The 16483-nt window shown below is 35.6% G+C and overlaps 3 protein-coding genes across 4 annotated transcripts in view; all 3 read right to left on the bottom strand.

The window, feature by feature from the left end:
• LOC149793056 (uncharacterized) overlaps positions 1 to 504 on the bottom strand; it is a 37332-nt gene extending 36828 nt beyond the window's left edge. For both annotated transcript variants that reach the window (XM_089966280.1, XM_089966279.1), the window contains exons 1-2: positions 384 to 504; positions 137 to 181 (exon numbers count right to left, since the gene is read on the bottom strand). In XM_089966280.1, the coding sequence (XP_089822406.1) occupies positions 137 to 181; positions 384 to 402 (64 nt within the window). In that variant the 5' untranslated portion in view covers positions 403 to 504. The remainder of the gene's footprint in view (positions 1 to 136; positions 182 to 383) is intronic.
• The window catches only part of LOC149793050 (properdin-like), a 220677-nt gene that overhangs the window by 85433 nt on the left and 118761 nt on the right, over positions 1 to 16483 (bottom strand). The window lies entirely within an intron of this gene.
• The window catches only part of LOC149793055 (uncharacterized), a 12680-nt gene continuing 7636 nt past the window's right edge, over positions 11440 to 16483 (bottom strand). The window contains exons 6-8 of the mRNA XM_089966946.1: positions 13254 to 13407; positions 12422 to 12543; positions 11440 to 11853 (exon numbers count right to left, since the gene is read on the bottom strand). Of these exons, the coding sequence (XP_089823072.1) occupies positions 11698 to 11853; positions 12422 to 12543; positions 13254 to 13407 (432 nt within the window). The 3' untranslated portion in view covers positions 11440 to 11697. The remainder of the gene's footprint in view (positions 11854 to 12421; positions 12544 to 13253; positions 13408 to 16483) is intronic.

The raw sequence follows: 16483 nt of genomic DNA, 5'->3' as shown, positions 1-16483 counted from the left end.
AAACTGTCCTACATATAAATACATGCGATGTTTAAATAGCATCACAACAATATACATGGTTTTCAGTCAAATAAAGAATAATATAACGGAATGAAAGAAAGTCAAATAATAAGAAAATAGTAAAAAATCTTCTTACAGACAGATGCTGCAAATACGCAGTAACCCAGGACTAGGCTCAGTGCTAGAAAGACAAAATAATAGGAATGAACCATTACAACCATGCTACTATAAATGGCCAAATGATCGTCACAAGACGCAACGCTGTCGTACAAGGCAAAATACTGTTGCAATATTGAAAGCGTCAGTTCATTTATCAAAGTTCCCAACGATAATACTCTATTTTTGCACATGATGAATTAGAAACGTATCATTGGTAATATTACCTGCCAAAGTAATGTCCATTTTTTTATAAGCTTAGTGTATTGATTTCATCACTCGTCGGACCTGTTCAGACACGATAAACAGTTCAGTCATGTCATGTCATATTGATATCTTATCTATGAATGGTTCAAGCTTACCAATACGAGTAACGATGTATATATAATAAATCAGCGACAAAAGTCAAGCAATGAATAAACGACAGAGTTATATGATCATCTATCACCAGCAAGACATGCAGATAAGAACACGGCGACAACTAGTCAGTTACAGACCCCACCCCACCCCACCCCACCCACACACACACATACAAGTGTCGCAGAGGATTCTGCAGTTTACGCTTAACTTTCTTCTCTTCCGACTTGTTAGCATGAACATAGTTCTCGTGTAACTGAACTAAACTAAAGTTCCAAGCCCATTGCTGTTTAAATGCTGATTTTTTTTTTGTTAAGTTACAAATGCCACCTAGGTTCCTCAGAAGTTCTATAGCACAGTGATAACTTACGCTTTATCGCTTTCGCCCATGAATAGAATCACTTATATCAAGAAACATTTGCATCTGACTTATTCCTAAAATAATGAACAATAACATAAAGATAGACCCAACAATAGCGATAAAGTTGAAGCTATTGATTGGTATTAGTATCCGAATGAATGTCCGCGTTGTTTCTAATCTTGTTATCTGTGTGGTTCATATGTTCTTTGCTTGTGTTTATTTGTAAAATGTGTCTCAAATCCCTTTCCTTCCTTCAACTTCTTTTTTTGCTGGAGAACAAAACATTTCAGCCTGATAAAACAATATACCGGATCGTATTCTAGGTGCTTGTTGAACATTTAGCCAAGAAAAAAGCAGTGTATGGCAAACGGAAGCACGTCTTGTTTGATCTAACCGGAACCAGTTCGCAACAAGATGGATCATTAACCATAGCTATATTTTGCCGGGTCAACGTTTGGTCATTTAGAGACCTTCCTGATGAATAAATGACTTCATTGTTCTACCCAAAGTGTAACTGTGTCTTACACTCGCCTATGAAATGTCTAAAGATTGTGTTTAAAAATTAGCTTTTGTTATCTCGAGAATAAAGTGTGTCGTTTGATAGAAATTTTACCATTAAATGAGTAAACAGAACAATGAGTTTTAAAACACAAATCATAAAAACACGTTTTTCCAATCTGGTTCGATAAGAACTGATCCCATCTGTGGAGAACATTATCTATGTCACAAGAAGATCAATATTCTTGTCGAGTCAGACCCCTTAAACATTCACTTGTAGAGACTATTAGAATCAAATATTGACCATATGATCAAATAGTATGCTCGTGACCGAGACAAAACCACTAGCTGAGAAACAATAAAGCAACAAAGATTGCTTTGATAATTTAGAAAAGTACCAAGTGAGGACGCAAATGTAATAGCATGCAACTGAGGTTAATATGCATGAAATGTGTGAAACAGAAGGAATTTAGTTTCTTGTAGCATAAATGTCGTGTTGCATGGATTGTTATGATTGGTACATTTTAGAAAATATTTTGAATTCGCTTTGAAGGATTTGGCTTACAACGTGTTTGGGTAGTTCTAACTCTCAACGGTAGCCAATACAACGCAGCAGTTACTTTTATTTCAGAAACTGTTATTGCAATATTTGCATACTAAAATAGACCAAAATGTATTAACAATAACATGTATGATTAAAAGAAAAGCACAGTATATCTGTTTGCATATATATATATATATATATATATATATATATATATATATATATATATATATATATATGTGTGTGTGTGTGTGTGTGTGTGTGTGTGTGTGTTTGTGTGTGCGTTGGCTTTTATCATTAGTCATATGCTTTATATCTCCATTAGTAACTGACCTTTTCCCAAATTCAAGGCAATGGTGTATCAGACCGCTGACCTTTATCCTGTTAAAACATACTGCATATTTCTCTATCAGTACATATTCAATATTCAAATCATTATCAATCTAATTTAAGGTGTTTACTTCTGTTTAAATGTAGGACATTCATTTGTCACTTTGAATTTCCTACACTTATTGACACGAGTTAGATAGTCTCTTCGGAAACACGAGCAATTAACTAAATCCCGCACATTAACAAAACCATCCGGAGGCAGCTGCGACAGACATGTACCTATACACAATCATAGACGCTCAGCACTAAATACACATTAGGAAGTTTGTGACAGTCACCTATTAGATTCTTGGCATATTGATGACACTTTATTGTTCGGGGAAACCTTCACGAGTTCTCCGACTGTCGCCTGCTGCGAATGCGCTAGAAGAGTATTTGATTATAAACGGTCTGAATTGCCATTTCAAGGGCCTCTTCGATTTGTTTGTAATCATCTGCCTTAATATGCACCCAAAAAGGGCTACAATAGACTGTGGGCCCGCGGCACTATCCTGGGAAGTATTTCTTGTCAATCCTGATGATCACGCTATGTATACTTTGTTATGTATGCTCTCATAACGAGTCGGAGACAGTACCACGCATTTCCTACTCTTAAATTTTGCCTTTCTTTCAAGCGTCATGCACAAGGAAATGACCCTCATTAAGGTCGCCTATGGCGGCCGCCATGTCAACATCAGAGTGTGGGTCAAAACAAAAAATACAACACTGTTACCCAAAATTTACACATGTAGACCTTGTAGATATCCCTCTTTATACTGCAAAGCCGAAGACTCATTTAGGGACGCACTGAGAGGAAACTATATCACTGAGGTCGCGATTCTAGAGGAGACATATATATTTCTTAAAAAAGAAAGGTTTGGCAAACCCCTTCTGCTCGCAGACCAGCGAGTGTTTTACTTGCTGTTTCAACAGGAGATCTTGTGAAATGTTCCGCCATAACACACGTGCGGTTAGGTGACATTCTTTTTAGAGTCAGGCAATCAGTGAGCCATACCCAAACATTCAAAAGAGCCAGGTAGAAGCTGTGAGTGGTTTTGCTCTTGTAGAGCCGCTTTATGGGCTGAAGACAAAGCGTGAGAGGTCAAGGACGACCAAGATTTAAACACTAGCATATCACCGTAAATGTATGTCTGAACTAGTGGCTTATCTAGCGGTGAAGAAATACATATGCTGCCATCTTACCTTTGCGGGCCTTAAGACGATGAGCAAAGAATAAGTTGTTACCAACAGAACGCTGAACATACTGGATACAGGGCGTGCTAAGTAAACAAGACATCATTCATGCCAATATTATCCAGGATGCCTTATGACCATCTATTTTTACCGTAGTCGTATGATCAATCGTTGGCGCCCTTGCATTCTTGGGTGCAAACTACATCTTCTTTCAGATAGATAAAAAGGATATGAAGAACAATGCGTTTTCCATGACAAGGATTTAGAAGAACTCCAAGCGGCGCAGGTCGAATAAGCACAACTAACATCTCATTACCTCAATAAAAGAAAATGAAGAGAAACAAATGGCTGAGAGGCCTTGCCAAGACAGCTAAGATTGCGCACATGAACATGTGACTAACACGAAACAGGCAACGCCGGCAGCTTGCTGAAGATCCTAAACTTTCTGACTTTCTGACTTCTTCACGTTCTATCCCCTACAAGAAAAATGCCAAATGATGCTTGTCCTCATAGGGTTCATAGTTGTGGATTACGTGAATTAAGTGACCTAAAATCATTTCTAACATAACCAGTACCAGAACTTTTTGCACTTCAAATTCAGAACGGCCGCAAAGAATAGAACTGTATGGATTCGGCGGCTGCCTACCGTTGTTGCGATCTAAAAAGTTAACATTTAAGGATATTTTTGGCCCAAACCTACTTTGCCGGCTGAATTACTCCTCATCTTTGGGATCTCTCTCTCTCTCTCTCTCTCTCTCTCTCTCTCTCTCTCTCTATATATATATATATATATATATATATATATATATATATATATATATATATATATATAGTCTGTGTTGCCTTTGCCGGAGCGAAACCCTTGTAATATATGTAACTGGTGATAACAAGCTTCTCAAGAAATTGACCAACGTCATTCTTGCAGGCCAGCGTAAATACCAGTTGCTTTTGCTTTAGCGGCCAACACGAGACGCTGATGTCCCAAGCAGCCAAGCCGAACTGCATTTTAAGAACTGGCGAATTTGTTCCTTGAGGTAGTCTATGGCTATGACTTGCTATTCCAACACTTCGGCCGTGGCCTGAACCATCATTTTGGTCGTATGTCCATGTGTTTACTCCATCTGGTGCGACCAACCTTTTTCTGCCAACTGGGGATAAGCTAGTCTTGATTATTCGGTATAGCACCAGGTTGTGGCGATCATCTGATGATGAAAGTTCTTCCGTTCGGTGTGAGCCTTTAGGTACAAGGTGTACCACAGTCCATGCTGTGAAATATCTTTCGAAACGACTTTGGCCTTCCGGATCTCCTTTTCGTTTGACACCTTGATGTTCTGTATCTTCGGATCGAGCAAAAACGTCCATAAACATGCCAGTAACCTTTTTCATGACTATGCTGCAGAGAGGTTGTTCTTTTGGATAGTCGCTCGTGTCATATATGTGAGAGTCTTCTCTCATACACTGTTACAGACCATCGGTCGCAATATTGATCAGCAGGTTGTCTGTGTCATTGAACAGAAAACTCTATTTGCTGAAATAGCGCTCTTTTATGTTGGTATAGTAGAAGTTGTACATGATTAGCGTGCTGAGGTCGAAAACCGACATTACCATTTAGATCGGTTGATCTTTAGATTGACCTTTATGCTGTTGCTAAATAATACTTGCCAACATTGATCTGCTTCATGAAGACTTCCATAGTTTTCCTAAACACAGAGTTGCAAATGAGTGTAAGGAATTTCTTCTCATCACTATGTTCCTACGTTCAATGTTGTCTCGTACTCAATTTAAAGTTCAATTACCTGTACACCGTGGTGACTGTGATCCCAGTCCTGTTATACAGTGGTATTGTTGTTGTTGTGGGGTTTAACGCCATTTTTCAGCACATGATAGGCTATACATGGCGGCCAGTATTAATGGTGGAGGAAGAACCCGGAAAACCCCGGAAAGAACCACCGACCCACGAGAAGCTACTGGCAAGCTTTCTCACATGCCCACATTGGCTGAATCTTAGACTCGAACCGCCGCAGACAGAGGTGAGATGGCAGTGATCCGTAACGAAGAGCGCTTTAGACCACTCGGCCACTCGGGGCTCCTATATATATAGCTGATTTTGTACAAAAATGAGTGACATTTTTGTAAACAACATTGTTTATCTTTTTCTTCCTGAAGGACCAATATCTTGGTCTGAGGCAAGAACATTGCGTTTATCATGATTATAGTTTTAGCAATAACCCTTCTAATTATAACCAAAAAATGTATCCCTTAAAACATTTGTAATCTTGTTCCAGAAAGAAACGTTCTATTAGGTAATAAGATTTCTTTTTAGAAAATGCCAATAGTGACATAAGTCAGGTAGAAGAATATAACATATTGTTAACTGGAAAAAAAATATTTAATCTTGCAATGGCATCTGAAGCAGAAATCAGTGTCTTTGTTGTCTCCAGATTTAATTTGGTCTCTTGAATTTATTTTTTCATATTATTTGTTTACTGGAAATACAAAGTGCTCATCCCAAAAATAATATTCTTGGAAATATAGACTTATATTTATAACAAAATTCATACAAGAATATATTCTTTGATATTATTAGGGTGATTAAACGAAAGACTTTTTGCTCATCACTACTATTCGGGTCATCGCAGGCACATCACCACTTTCGGCCTTGGATATATTTTCGAATACCACTAAAGTTTATTTAGAATTTTAATCGGTAGGACTTGTGTTAGAAATTCAAGGATTATTTGTGGTTTAGTTAGTAATAGCGTAAGTTATATTGTTTTTACATTTTCACTTTTTTTTAGCGACAAAAATTGTTTTTTTGAATTTTACCGTTTTGTTTTTCGCTCTCTTCTGTAACTTTGCTTAAGACCATAGCGTCGTAACAGTGTTCAGAAAGTTTAGATAGGAATAATTGTTCGTATTTGATGTTAGGTTCATTGATTTATTATACAAAGTAATACTTTCGGCTTTGAAAGGCTTACTTGCGAATCATACGAATCCGAAACGAGATAAACCAAACAAGTGTGCAACCGGAGTCTAGCGATGTGTCATTATTGGGAGATTAGAGAAAAAATAACAATAACATTTGCCCAATTGAGCGTATTTAAGCTGACAACGACTGTTGTCAAGAGATCCTTGGAAATATGGCACAAACATGGACTATCAAGCCACGCTTGCCCAGGTACTTGATTCGCTCGGAGTCAGACCCCTAGCTTGCAACATAAATTATTTTTATGGCAGTTTATGGATTTTTAAATGGAGCCATTGGATATAGTTTTAAACGTCAAATGTGACATTTTAAGTTGTAATTTTTTAGATACTAGTAAACAGTTTTCTGTCAGTGTAGCTATTGTATATTGTTGGTGAAGCAAATGCGAGGATGAAGTCTGTGTGTGGTGCTTGATTAACAATTTTCAGTGACATAACTACGATGTCTGCAGTATGGCAGTCTGCAGTGATGTCTAGCAATGGGCATCATGCTGCAGACATATAGCATCATGTCCCACCCAGTCACATTATCCTGACACCAGGATGACCAGTCCTAACACTAACCTCTTAATGCTGAGCGTCAAGCTATTCGTACCAATTTTATAAGTCTTTGATATGGCGGGGTTCGAACCCGCGACCTACCTCATCTAAGGCGGACACTTTAATCACTTAGGCCACAGCGGCGGTCAAGGATGCAATGTCAGGTAGCATGGACTGATGGTGATGATATATTTTTGCGCCGTTTGTATGGGCACTTTTGGATCTTGGTAAACAAGATTATGGTCATTATGTTTTTTAACCTGTTAAAGACCAGTTTGTTATTAAGATTTACTACGGCGTAATTTGAAAACTTTCGGATACTAGCGTAGCATCATTTCTAGTCTTCATCACATCTGCGTCATTGTATCTTGAACTTTGCCAGACTCTGAATTCGATCCGTAGTTTGTCGTATGGCAAATGCTATGTCAATTATTACAAGTCTTAATATTCTATTTATAAACTTGCTATATCACAAGTTACACAGATAGCATCTTCTAAAATTATGATTATAATGTAGCATCAAGCACGTTGAAACTTAGCATCATGTAAGTTAGGATAACATAATGCCTCATTATCACAACAGATGGCGCTGTGGCACGTCAATTTCTTACAATGCGACTACTCCCCTGACCCTAGCAACAAGAGGTCATTCCACTTTACGGCATGTTTGGGCTTCTTATTCAAAATATAATCACAGTCAGCTGATTTCTCAGAGTATTAACATTCTGAAGACAGGTGACTTGCAAGAAACACAAAACAAATTAAATGTATCAAACTGTATACAATTAGATGTCTTTACACAACGTTATATTTCCGCTGACCCGTCCCACCCTATTTTTATCTGGACATTTTGTGGGTGTAATTTACCGCTACCGCACGGGGCAGAATAGGGTAGCCGCATATACAAAAGGTTTATAGTCCTAATTTGTTTATATATTTTCTTTTACAATGTTATAAATTTAGAGCATATTTAATATTTTAGAGTGCAGTGCGAATTCTGCTTTTGTGTCAGTAAAGACCTCGTACGGTTTGAGCAAATTGCAGATAACTGCACCTCAAGTCCATACTTTCTCTTTCTTGTTTCTTCACGAGAGAGAGAGAGAGAGAGAGTACATCACAGAGATGAAGATTCTGTTTATTTTCTCTTCCTTATGAAATTAAATTTTACTGTTAATCTGTAGTTTACATATATATATATGTGTGTGTGTGTGTGTGTGTGTGTGTGTGTGTAAGGTAAATATTCAAATTATATAGAATTCTTATATATGGACGGCATGAATGATTATGCAATAGCCAACAAGTAATGTCACTAGACGCCTTTGATAAGTGTCATATCTCCTGTTTCATTTTGAATCTCTAATTCCAGTACAATAGCAAGAGGCAAATGACTTGCAACAAGGACATCACATACAAAGCATATACTGTAGCATAGCTATATGCTACAAAAATATGAACTTATTTCATTATATATGAAAATAAATTCTAACAGTAAGAAATATTGTTTCTATATCTAAACAAAAAGAACATTTCCATACAATTAATGACGTGCTTCATTTCAATAGATAGCAAACTGGAAACTACATTTTTTATTTTTTTAAATCGTATTCACCCATATATGAAGCGATATTTATAGTACATATAAGATGGTTGATTGTAAGGTACTGCACTGATGAAACATAAGATTCCTTTGGTAGCAATTATAAAAATATAATATATCGAATATAAATAACGTTGTTACCGCTACCAGCAACTAGCTCAATTTGTTTTTATCGTTACTACTACAATACAGTACGATTTTTGCTTGACACATTTGGATATCATATTAATGTAGTAATTAACAAGATTAATACAATTTTTTACATGTATCCTCTACAGATGTGATAGTTTTCTGTTAGAAGAGTAATTATTTCTAATTGGTTTGATAATGGTAAGAATTACGATCAGTAAAAGTAAAATCTCCTGTAACATAATGTCTGTTGTCCCTAAATATTCCCACTTTTAGAGACACAAGTTGTAAAGGATACAAACCGGTTTTAATGCTGTTTTCCTATAAATACATTCAAAGTTGAAATGTTGATATTCTGTTCATTAACAACGCAAAATAAGTATTGAAAAATAATCGTACACTAAATCAAATGCTTCTAATCGCATGTAAACAGTGTTATAACGATACGAACATGAATCTCCAGAATTTGATTATTCAGCTTTTGCTACAAAACATCTTCCAAAATGAAGATTGTGATAAGAATAAGAAAACATTTTAGAAATTCTTCATTTATTTGTAATGTCATTTTACCTATGAACTTTGTTTTATGTGCTATTGATGTTGCTATGAAGTATATTATTTTCGCCTGAGTTTATGTACAATAGTGTCACAAAACAGGATGGATGTCTGTGAGGTGCGTCAAAATGGGTGACGTACAATACGATCCGTACAAAGCTCGTTAAGAAGAGTTACGAGGGAATATATCATTGTCATTTTTAATCCTTACTTTGCTAAAATAACTAATGTTTCCAACTGTAATGAGCCATATCACTATCATGTAGATTTCTTAAACGGTGACAGTAAATACTTAAGTGCGTCAAAACTAGGGTTGCAGAAGATGGACCACACTGCTGTAATAGTATGCGTTTTTGTTTTCGAAAGGTGCTATAAATCAATTAGGTCTTCAAGAAAGCACATGATTTTAGAGAACGATTAAAAGTTCGTTGCTAACTTACATCTTAAAAAAGGGAACTGAAAGAAGCACAATATTTATCGACATATCACGAATGCCGTAAAGCTAAATGAGGAGCATTAATTATTTCTTATGAAGGAAAAACTTGAGGAATTTAGAGCGCCGTCTGTTGTCATAATGCCATGCTGACCTGTAGTATACCATTATGACAACAGATGGCGACACGAGTTGGACAACATAGATTATACTCATAAAGCTTAGCATTAATATTGTTTTAAGGCCCAATCTGTATGGAAGCAGCAGTTGAAATGATGTAATTGTAATATGGCAATTTTATTAACAGAATATAAAAAATCTGTAATAACTGACATAGCGTTTGCCATACGACAGACTACAGAATCAATTCAGTAGTTTACATAGTACAAAATACAATGACGCATAAGGAAAGTAGATCTAGGCACTTGCAAACAGCCATTTACAACTTGCACCAATGAAGACTAGAAAATTCATGACTAGAATTATGAACGTAGGACTTGCAAGCAGCCATTGAAAATAATGCAGAAGGAAAGTAGCACTTGCAAACGTCCACGCGCAATTTGCATCAATGAAGAATACAATGTACATGGACAGAATTATGAAAGTAGCATTTCTAAGCAGCCATTTACAATAATGCATCAATGAAGATTAGAAAATACACGCATATAATCCCACTTCATGCACAAAAACATATTTAGAACTGTGATTTTAATGATATGGGAGAAGTAATACTGCCAATTATTGGTTATTTTTAATCGTCTAGTTAATATTGTTTAGGAATGCGCTTTCAGGCATAATGCTTATCGGTTATGGATAGCCGCAATCATACTAGGCATTTTTGGAAACACCTTCAGGAATGAAATCAGGATAGTTGATCGTATGGATGTTGACGAAATCTTACTTAGGACTTTCTTAGCTAACATAGCATCGTTACAAATTTATACACGTTTGTAACAGTCTAACCTGATACAATCTGGAATGTATAGAATGTTTGTGGGCTACTTAGATTGGGAGCGCTCGGTTTCTTTGTCGTGGTACAATAACGACTTCTGGCTGGTAGTGAATATGCGATGACAGAGGCTTGGCAACAGTAAGAAGTTGACATCGTGCACCAGGTTATTTGGAAAAATGTTTGGGCAGCCATTAAGAACTGGCATGGTTCCGTCTGTAATATCTTCGTCGTGCTAACAGGCGGTACCTATGTCTTGTAACAGTTGATGATGATTGTACATCAGATATTCGCGGTATCGCAGCTGAAACATCAGGGAAAAGCTTTCGTTTTGCTTAAGTTTACTTTGGCAGACTTGTCTATGAACTAGTAAGAGGGCAGAGTTAATATGACATTATAATGTATATTACTCACGAGACTTTGTGACAGGATGAATTAGTTTCTTTATAGTTTTAGGTATACGTGGTTAGTAGTTTGAGACATGACTGATTCTTTGTATTGTTTGTTTGGGTCGTTCTTTGTATTGCATGGCGTGAAAGAACGAATATTCGGCTTATAACGGTTTACCGATGAATCACTGATGTTTGAAACGAGAAAAACCGTACATGTGTGAAATTACAGATTTTTTGGCGATGTGTGGTGCAGGTGATTTGACGTGTAGGTGGGTGATCATCGGGAAATTATTGGAGCATTTGCGGATTTAAAACCTTTTAGATCACAACGGCCGTTACCTTCAGGTCCTTGGAAATAGGAGAGGGCATGGACTATCAACTCATGCTGACGAATGTGCTTTATTATGTCGTTATGCGAGCCCTTGCTTGTCACAATATAACAAGTTTATATCGTGAAGATGAAAATTGCGCAATGCTTGGAATGTAATTTTAAAGCGATATCAAAACATTCCTCCGATTTTATCGAATCGCATGAATGTTATACTATCTCTTTTATTGTTGTCCTTTAAACAAAACACATCACACATTATATGCATTGGTACATATAATTCCTAATCGTTCTCAAGTTTCTTGAACCATCACAATGTGATTTCTCTTTCATCCGATCCCAATTTGTTAATTGCCTTGCATACCCAGGTTCCTCCATAAAGGAGACTTTGGAATGAGCTAATGTCAATTTCTTTGCCGTCATTTTTGTAGGAAACTGGTGGAGGTAAGTAGGCATTGCCGGACAGCTGTCAAAGAAGAAGAACAATTATTAACTCTAACTGCTTAGGATTAGCAAAACGGGACGAGAGATAAAGGAGGTTCCTTTCCTGTAGTAACCAATTTTATGTTGTATACACTAGAGGATGGTTTCAGTGGATGGCAACAAAAGTGATTTTATGTCAGATCTTGATTGACTACCCTTTGCCTGATCAAAATGAGGCTTAACATTTATAACCGGAACGTTTCTTGCTGTAATATATTCTGCATTGATGTTTACGACACAGTGACGTAGGGTAGATTAATTGTTTTTGAGAATATGACATTAGAACAGGTAAAAGAAGGACTTATTCCTGTGAAGTATTCGTATATAAAAGCAACTCATCTTCATTCACCAACAGAAACAATTATAGGGGTGTTTTCTACAATGTATACCAATATCAAAATTGCAAAATTTTAAGAAACTGAGTGATAGCTACCAAAGCCATTTTAGTTACTGAATGAAAGAAATCTTAATACCTTATATGGGTTTCAATACGAACAATAATAACTAATCAGAAACTTCAAATGGTCTCATTCATATAATAGATCACTCACATCTTTGTATCCCCATCTAACAATAGGCTCGGGGAAACCTACAACATCGCAACTGATGTTAATTACAGATCCCTCTGTAACGTTGGCTGGACTCTTTACCAAAGACACAATCACTGGTGCGGCTGTAAAGGGAGACAATTATGACATGTGTCAATTGAGCATCAAAATAAATAGTGATATGTGCTTCACAACATATCTTCAAAGATAGCAACATGATTATTTTAGAAAGAAAAAAAAAAAAACAACAAAAATCAACAAAACAACAAAAATCAAAATAAAACTTTCAGAAGATAATCGGACGAAGAATCGCTTATGCAGTTCAGTTAACACTGTATTTGTTATTACATCTATACGACTAAAAATTACATTTAAAAAGGAAAAAATGTTCCAACATTACCTCACAATAAATTGCAACATAAAAGCAACACAAATCCAGAGTACTCAGCTGAATAGACAAATTAAATTATAACTCTTGATATCTTTTAATGTTATGTGATACAATTCAAATGGTGCAGCAAAAACAACTGCAAATTGCTAGGTCCACCACTTCATACAATGCATACAGCACTTCGTACCGAGTGGCATGCTATATGCAATCTATTTGTTCTATATGCAATATATTTGTTCTATCTTGCACTCCACAAGGTAAATATTGCTTTTGAATTGTAAATATCTAATACAGGACATGACGTTGTCACTAGTAATAGACAAATTAATCACAATCTCTTTCCAGCTCACATGGATTTATTGAATTGGTTGGAGGCAGAGGAACTAGTAGATGGCTGGAAACATATCAATGACCTTTCTAAACAAGTATAAGATATAAACGTACACTCATGAAGATTAATAGTCACGTGCTTCTTCGCCGTGTCATGATTGGCGGATATGACGCACGTATATGTTCCATAGTTTCTAGAATTTATTCCAGTAACCACAAGTTCATTCGTTCCCTTTGGCTGACTTGCTCCTATGGGAAGATGGTCAGTCTGAAAGCAATAACTTAAATCATAATTGTTCCCACATGAAGATCTATATTGTCATGCTAGAAAAGCGGCAGATTACAAAGTATTGATCTTACATAAACTATTATACCATATATATATATATATATATATATATATATATATATATATATATATATATATATATATATATATATATATCTGTGTGTGTGTGTGTGTTTGTGTGCCTGTGTGTCTGTATGTCTGTGCAAAGGCCCATAGAGTCAACAAATGATTACACCAGCTCAAATCAAGGTTGCTGGCCAGTTGTATGTCAGATTATACATTTCTAGTTAGATATACATCTAGAAATCACAATCGTGTTCAATGACGTTTCTGTATTTATTGGCACAACAGTTACATGATGTGAAATTTCCATTGAACCTAATGGTAGATTGTCACTCGTTTTTGTACAATATTCATCTTATTTTTAGTTGTCAATTAACGAAATGCTGTTTTGTTCTTTATCATATAATGATAGTTCAATTGTACGCATTATAATTCAATGCATATTCGTCCGTAAAATCAACCTTCCACTTATTTAAGAAAGGATGTAAATCCACTTATCCGTGTCGTGTGCTCTTTCAAGTGTATTTAAAGACGTTTTCTGTTATACATTACCGGTGTTTTGTATCATGTTAGAAAAGTAAACTAAATCAATACACGCTGTTACGTGTTTAGACTCTAATAAACAGTAACACAGAAAGAGTAAAAAAAACAAGCTTTTTAAAATTTAACAAATAATTTATTTCCTTGAAAATTCTGTAAAAATAAAAAAAAGAAGAACTTACGGTTTCAAGAATTAAATCCGAAAAGTAATATACGAATAATCCATGAATTAAATTGCAAAAGTCCTAGTAATAAATGTTCTAATAATTTCAAGTTCGAATCCTGACGGAAAATCCAAGATGGATGACGATGACGTATGCTGTAGTCAGTACTGTGCTTATCCACAGTTCCTCGTAGAAATACAAATAATGGTACTCCGGTATTGGAAATCCAAATTAAATTTGCAAGCAACGTCTTTCCAAAATTTCTGTGTGAGCACTCCTCAAAATATTTCCAGAGAATAAAGAATTAATCCTTTGAAATCCAAATGATCTGAAGATAATCAACTCAAAATCTGGCAACAACAAAGAAAACAACTTGATACCAAGTGTAAAAGCCCGAAGCTGAGATCTCTGTCTCTAAAACAAAGGTTATATTGTATCATAACACGCAATTTCGAAATTCCCCGAAGTTGCGAAATCTGAAGGGGGGTCATGTGATCGTGTTTATATCACGTACACAGACTATTAGACCAATGATTTTATTCCCAGAATACAAATTTAAAAACTGTTTACTTCCTAACCCACGTAGTCCCATCATCAGGGCCGTCTTAACAACATTGTAGGCTCTGGGCAAAGCAATGCACTGGGGTCCTCCTACCGGCCCTACCCAACCACAGGAATTCCGCTAGATGTCAGTATTTTTTAAAATTGGGAAACATGCTTCCCACTGCACTTTTAAAGCAAATTAAATTGCCAAAAGATCTTTCAGTATTCATTAACAATATGGGCAGTATGATGCCCCTAGAAGCGTGAGGCCCTGGGCAACTGCCCAGTGTGCCCATGCCTTAAGACGGCACTGACCATCATGACCTTGACAACAACCAATCATTTTAAAATAAAATAGAAGTTTATTTACTAATTTTGAATCAAGGTCAGACAATTTTCTGAAAAAGTATCATCTCTAGTGAATAAATTTACATTACAATAGCATGTAAGAAAAATAAAAATAAAAATTAAAACTAACAAACAAACAATTAAATTAAAATACATAGATATTAAATCAGATATACGTAACAACGCATCGAACATAAATCGGCAACTGCCTTCTTACTAAGTCAGTTTGTTAATCTAAACGAAGTTACTGATATAACATTTCGGTTAACGCCTGCACAAAACTAAATACTTATTTTATTTGGAGTCGACAGAAAGACCGACATGGATCTGAGGCATGGATGCGTTGCTTATCTTACATAAAAAGCAATGATGTTAAAAACGTTAAAATTAAAATAAAAAACGTAAAAAAACGCATTTTTTCTCAAAAAATCAAAAACAAAAAAAAAACGTTCCAGTAGTTTTTAGGCAACACAAAAATCAATATTTTACTTATTTTCCAACGTATACACGCCTGGCCTACACTACCAGATATCAGCACTATGTTGTAGCATGTTTACGTAAAGTATCGTAGGCTAGCATCATATATTCATTATTGATCGATATTTGTTATCTAGCGTATGACAGAGGACCGCCTGTATGGCCGATGATAAAATTAAAATGGAAGTACCAAATATAAAAAACGCAAACAAATAAAAAACGTAAATAAACGCGTTTTTCGAGGTAAAATAAAAAACGAAAAAAAACGTTTTTATCATCTATGATAAAAAAAGGATAATGTTCCAAAGCATGATTTGTTTTCAATCCGTTTTAATAAATTATGAATACATTTTTTAAATTGTGGTAGAGACTTTCATCTTTGGTGTACTATTATACTTGTTTGTATGGAACTTTTTATTGAAGGTCAGTCACAATGTAAAACATTAAATGGCAGATCGAGGATTAAAAGACACACTATAAGACTATTTAGAAATCAAATAAACTATGTACGCTTTGTTTTGTAACCCCTACAAAAGGTACTCTCCTTGACATGTTTATTCATTTTCCCACTTTTTGTCTACTTCATTGGAAGTGAAACATTTTTTATAACTATAATGCTAAGTCAAAAGATCAGGTCGTATTAGATTTCAGGTTCTTTGATCGCTTATCCATTATAATGAACTGTTAACATCCGAAGTGTTCTTGTTCAACAGTTATATAAAAACTTGGAGTCATATTTCAAATATAGTTTTAGAAACTGTACTGCATTTGAAGCGTTAATTTAAAAGACAAAGAGATGAAAGCTAATCTAGATAAACGTTGCTCAAACTGCAGTGACATAAAATACTACAACAGAGCCAATTTATTTTTGCACCGTCGTATTAATACACATCATATGCTACTTACATCATTGTTTGTAT

The sequence above is a fragment of the Sinohyriopsis cumingii genome, chromosome 8 (genome assembly GCF_028554795.1).
Source record: "Sinohyriopsis cumingii isolate HCF-2022 chromosome 8, ASM2855479v2, whole genome shotgun sequence".
Taxonomy (NCBI): domain Eukaryota; kingdom Metazoa; phylum Mollusca; class Bivalvia; order Unionida; family Unionidae; genus Sinohyriopsis; species Sinohyriopsis cumingii.
This window is presented reverse-complemented; position numbering and strand designations above follow the sequence as displayed.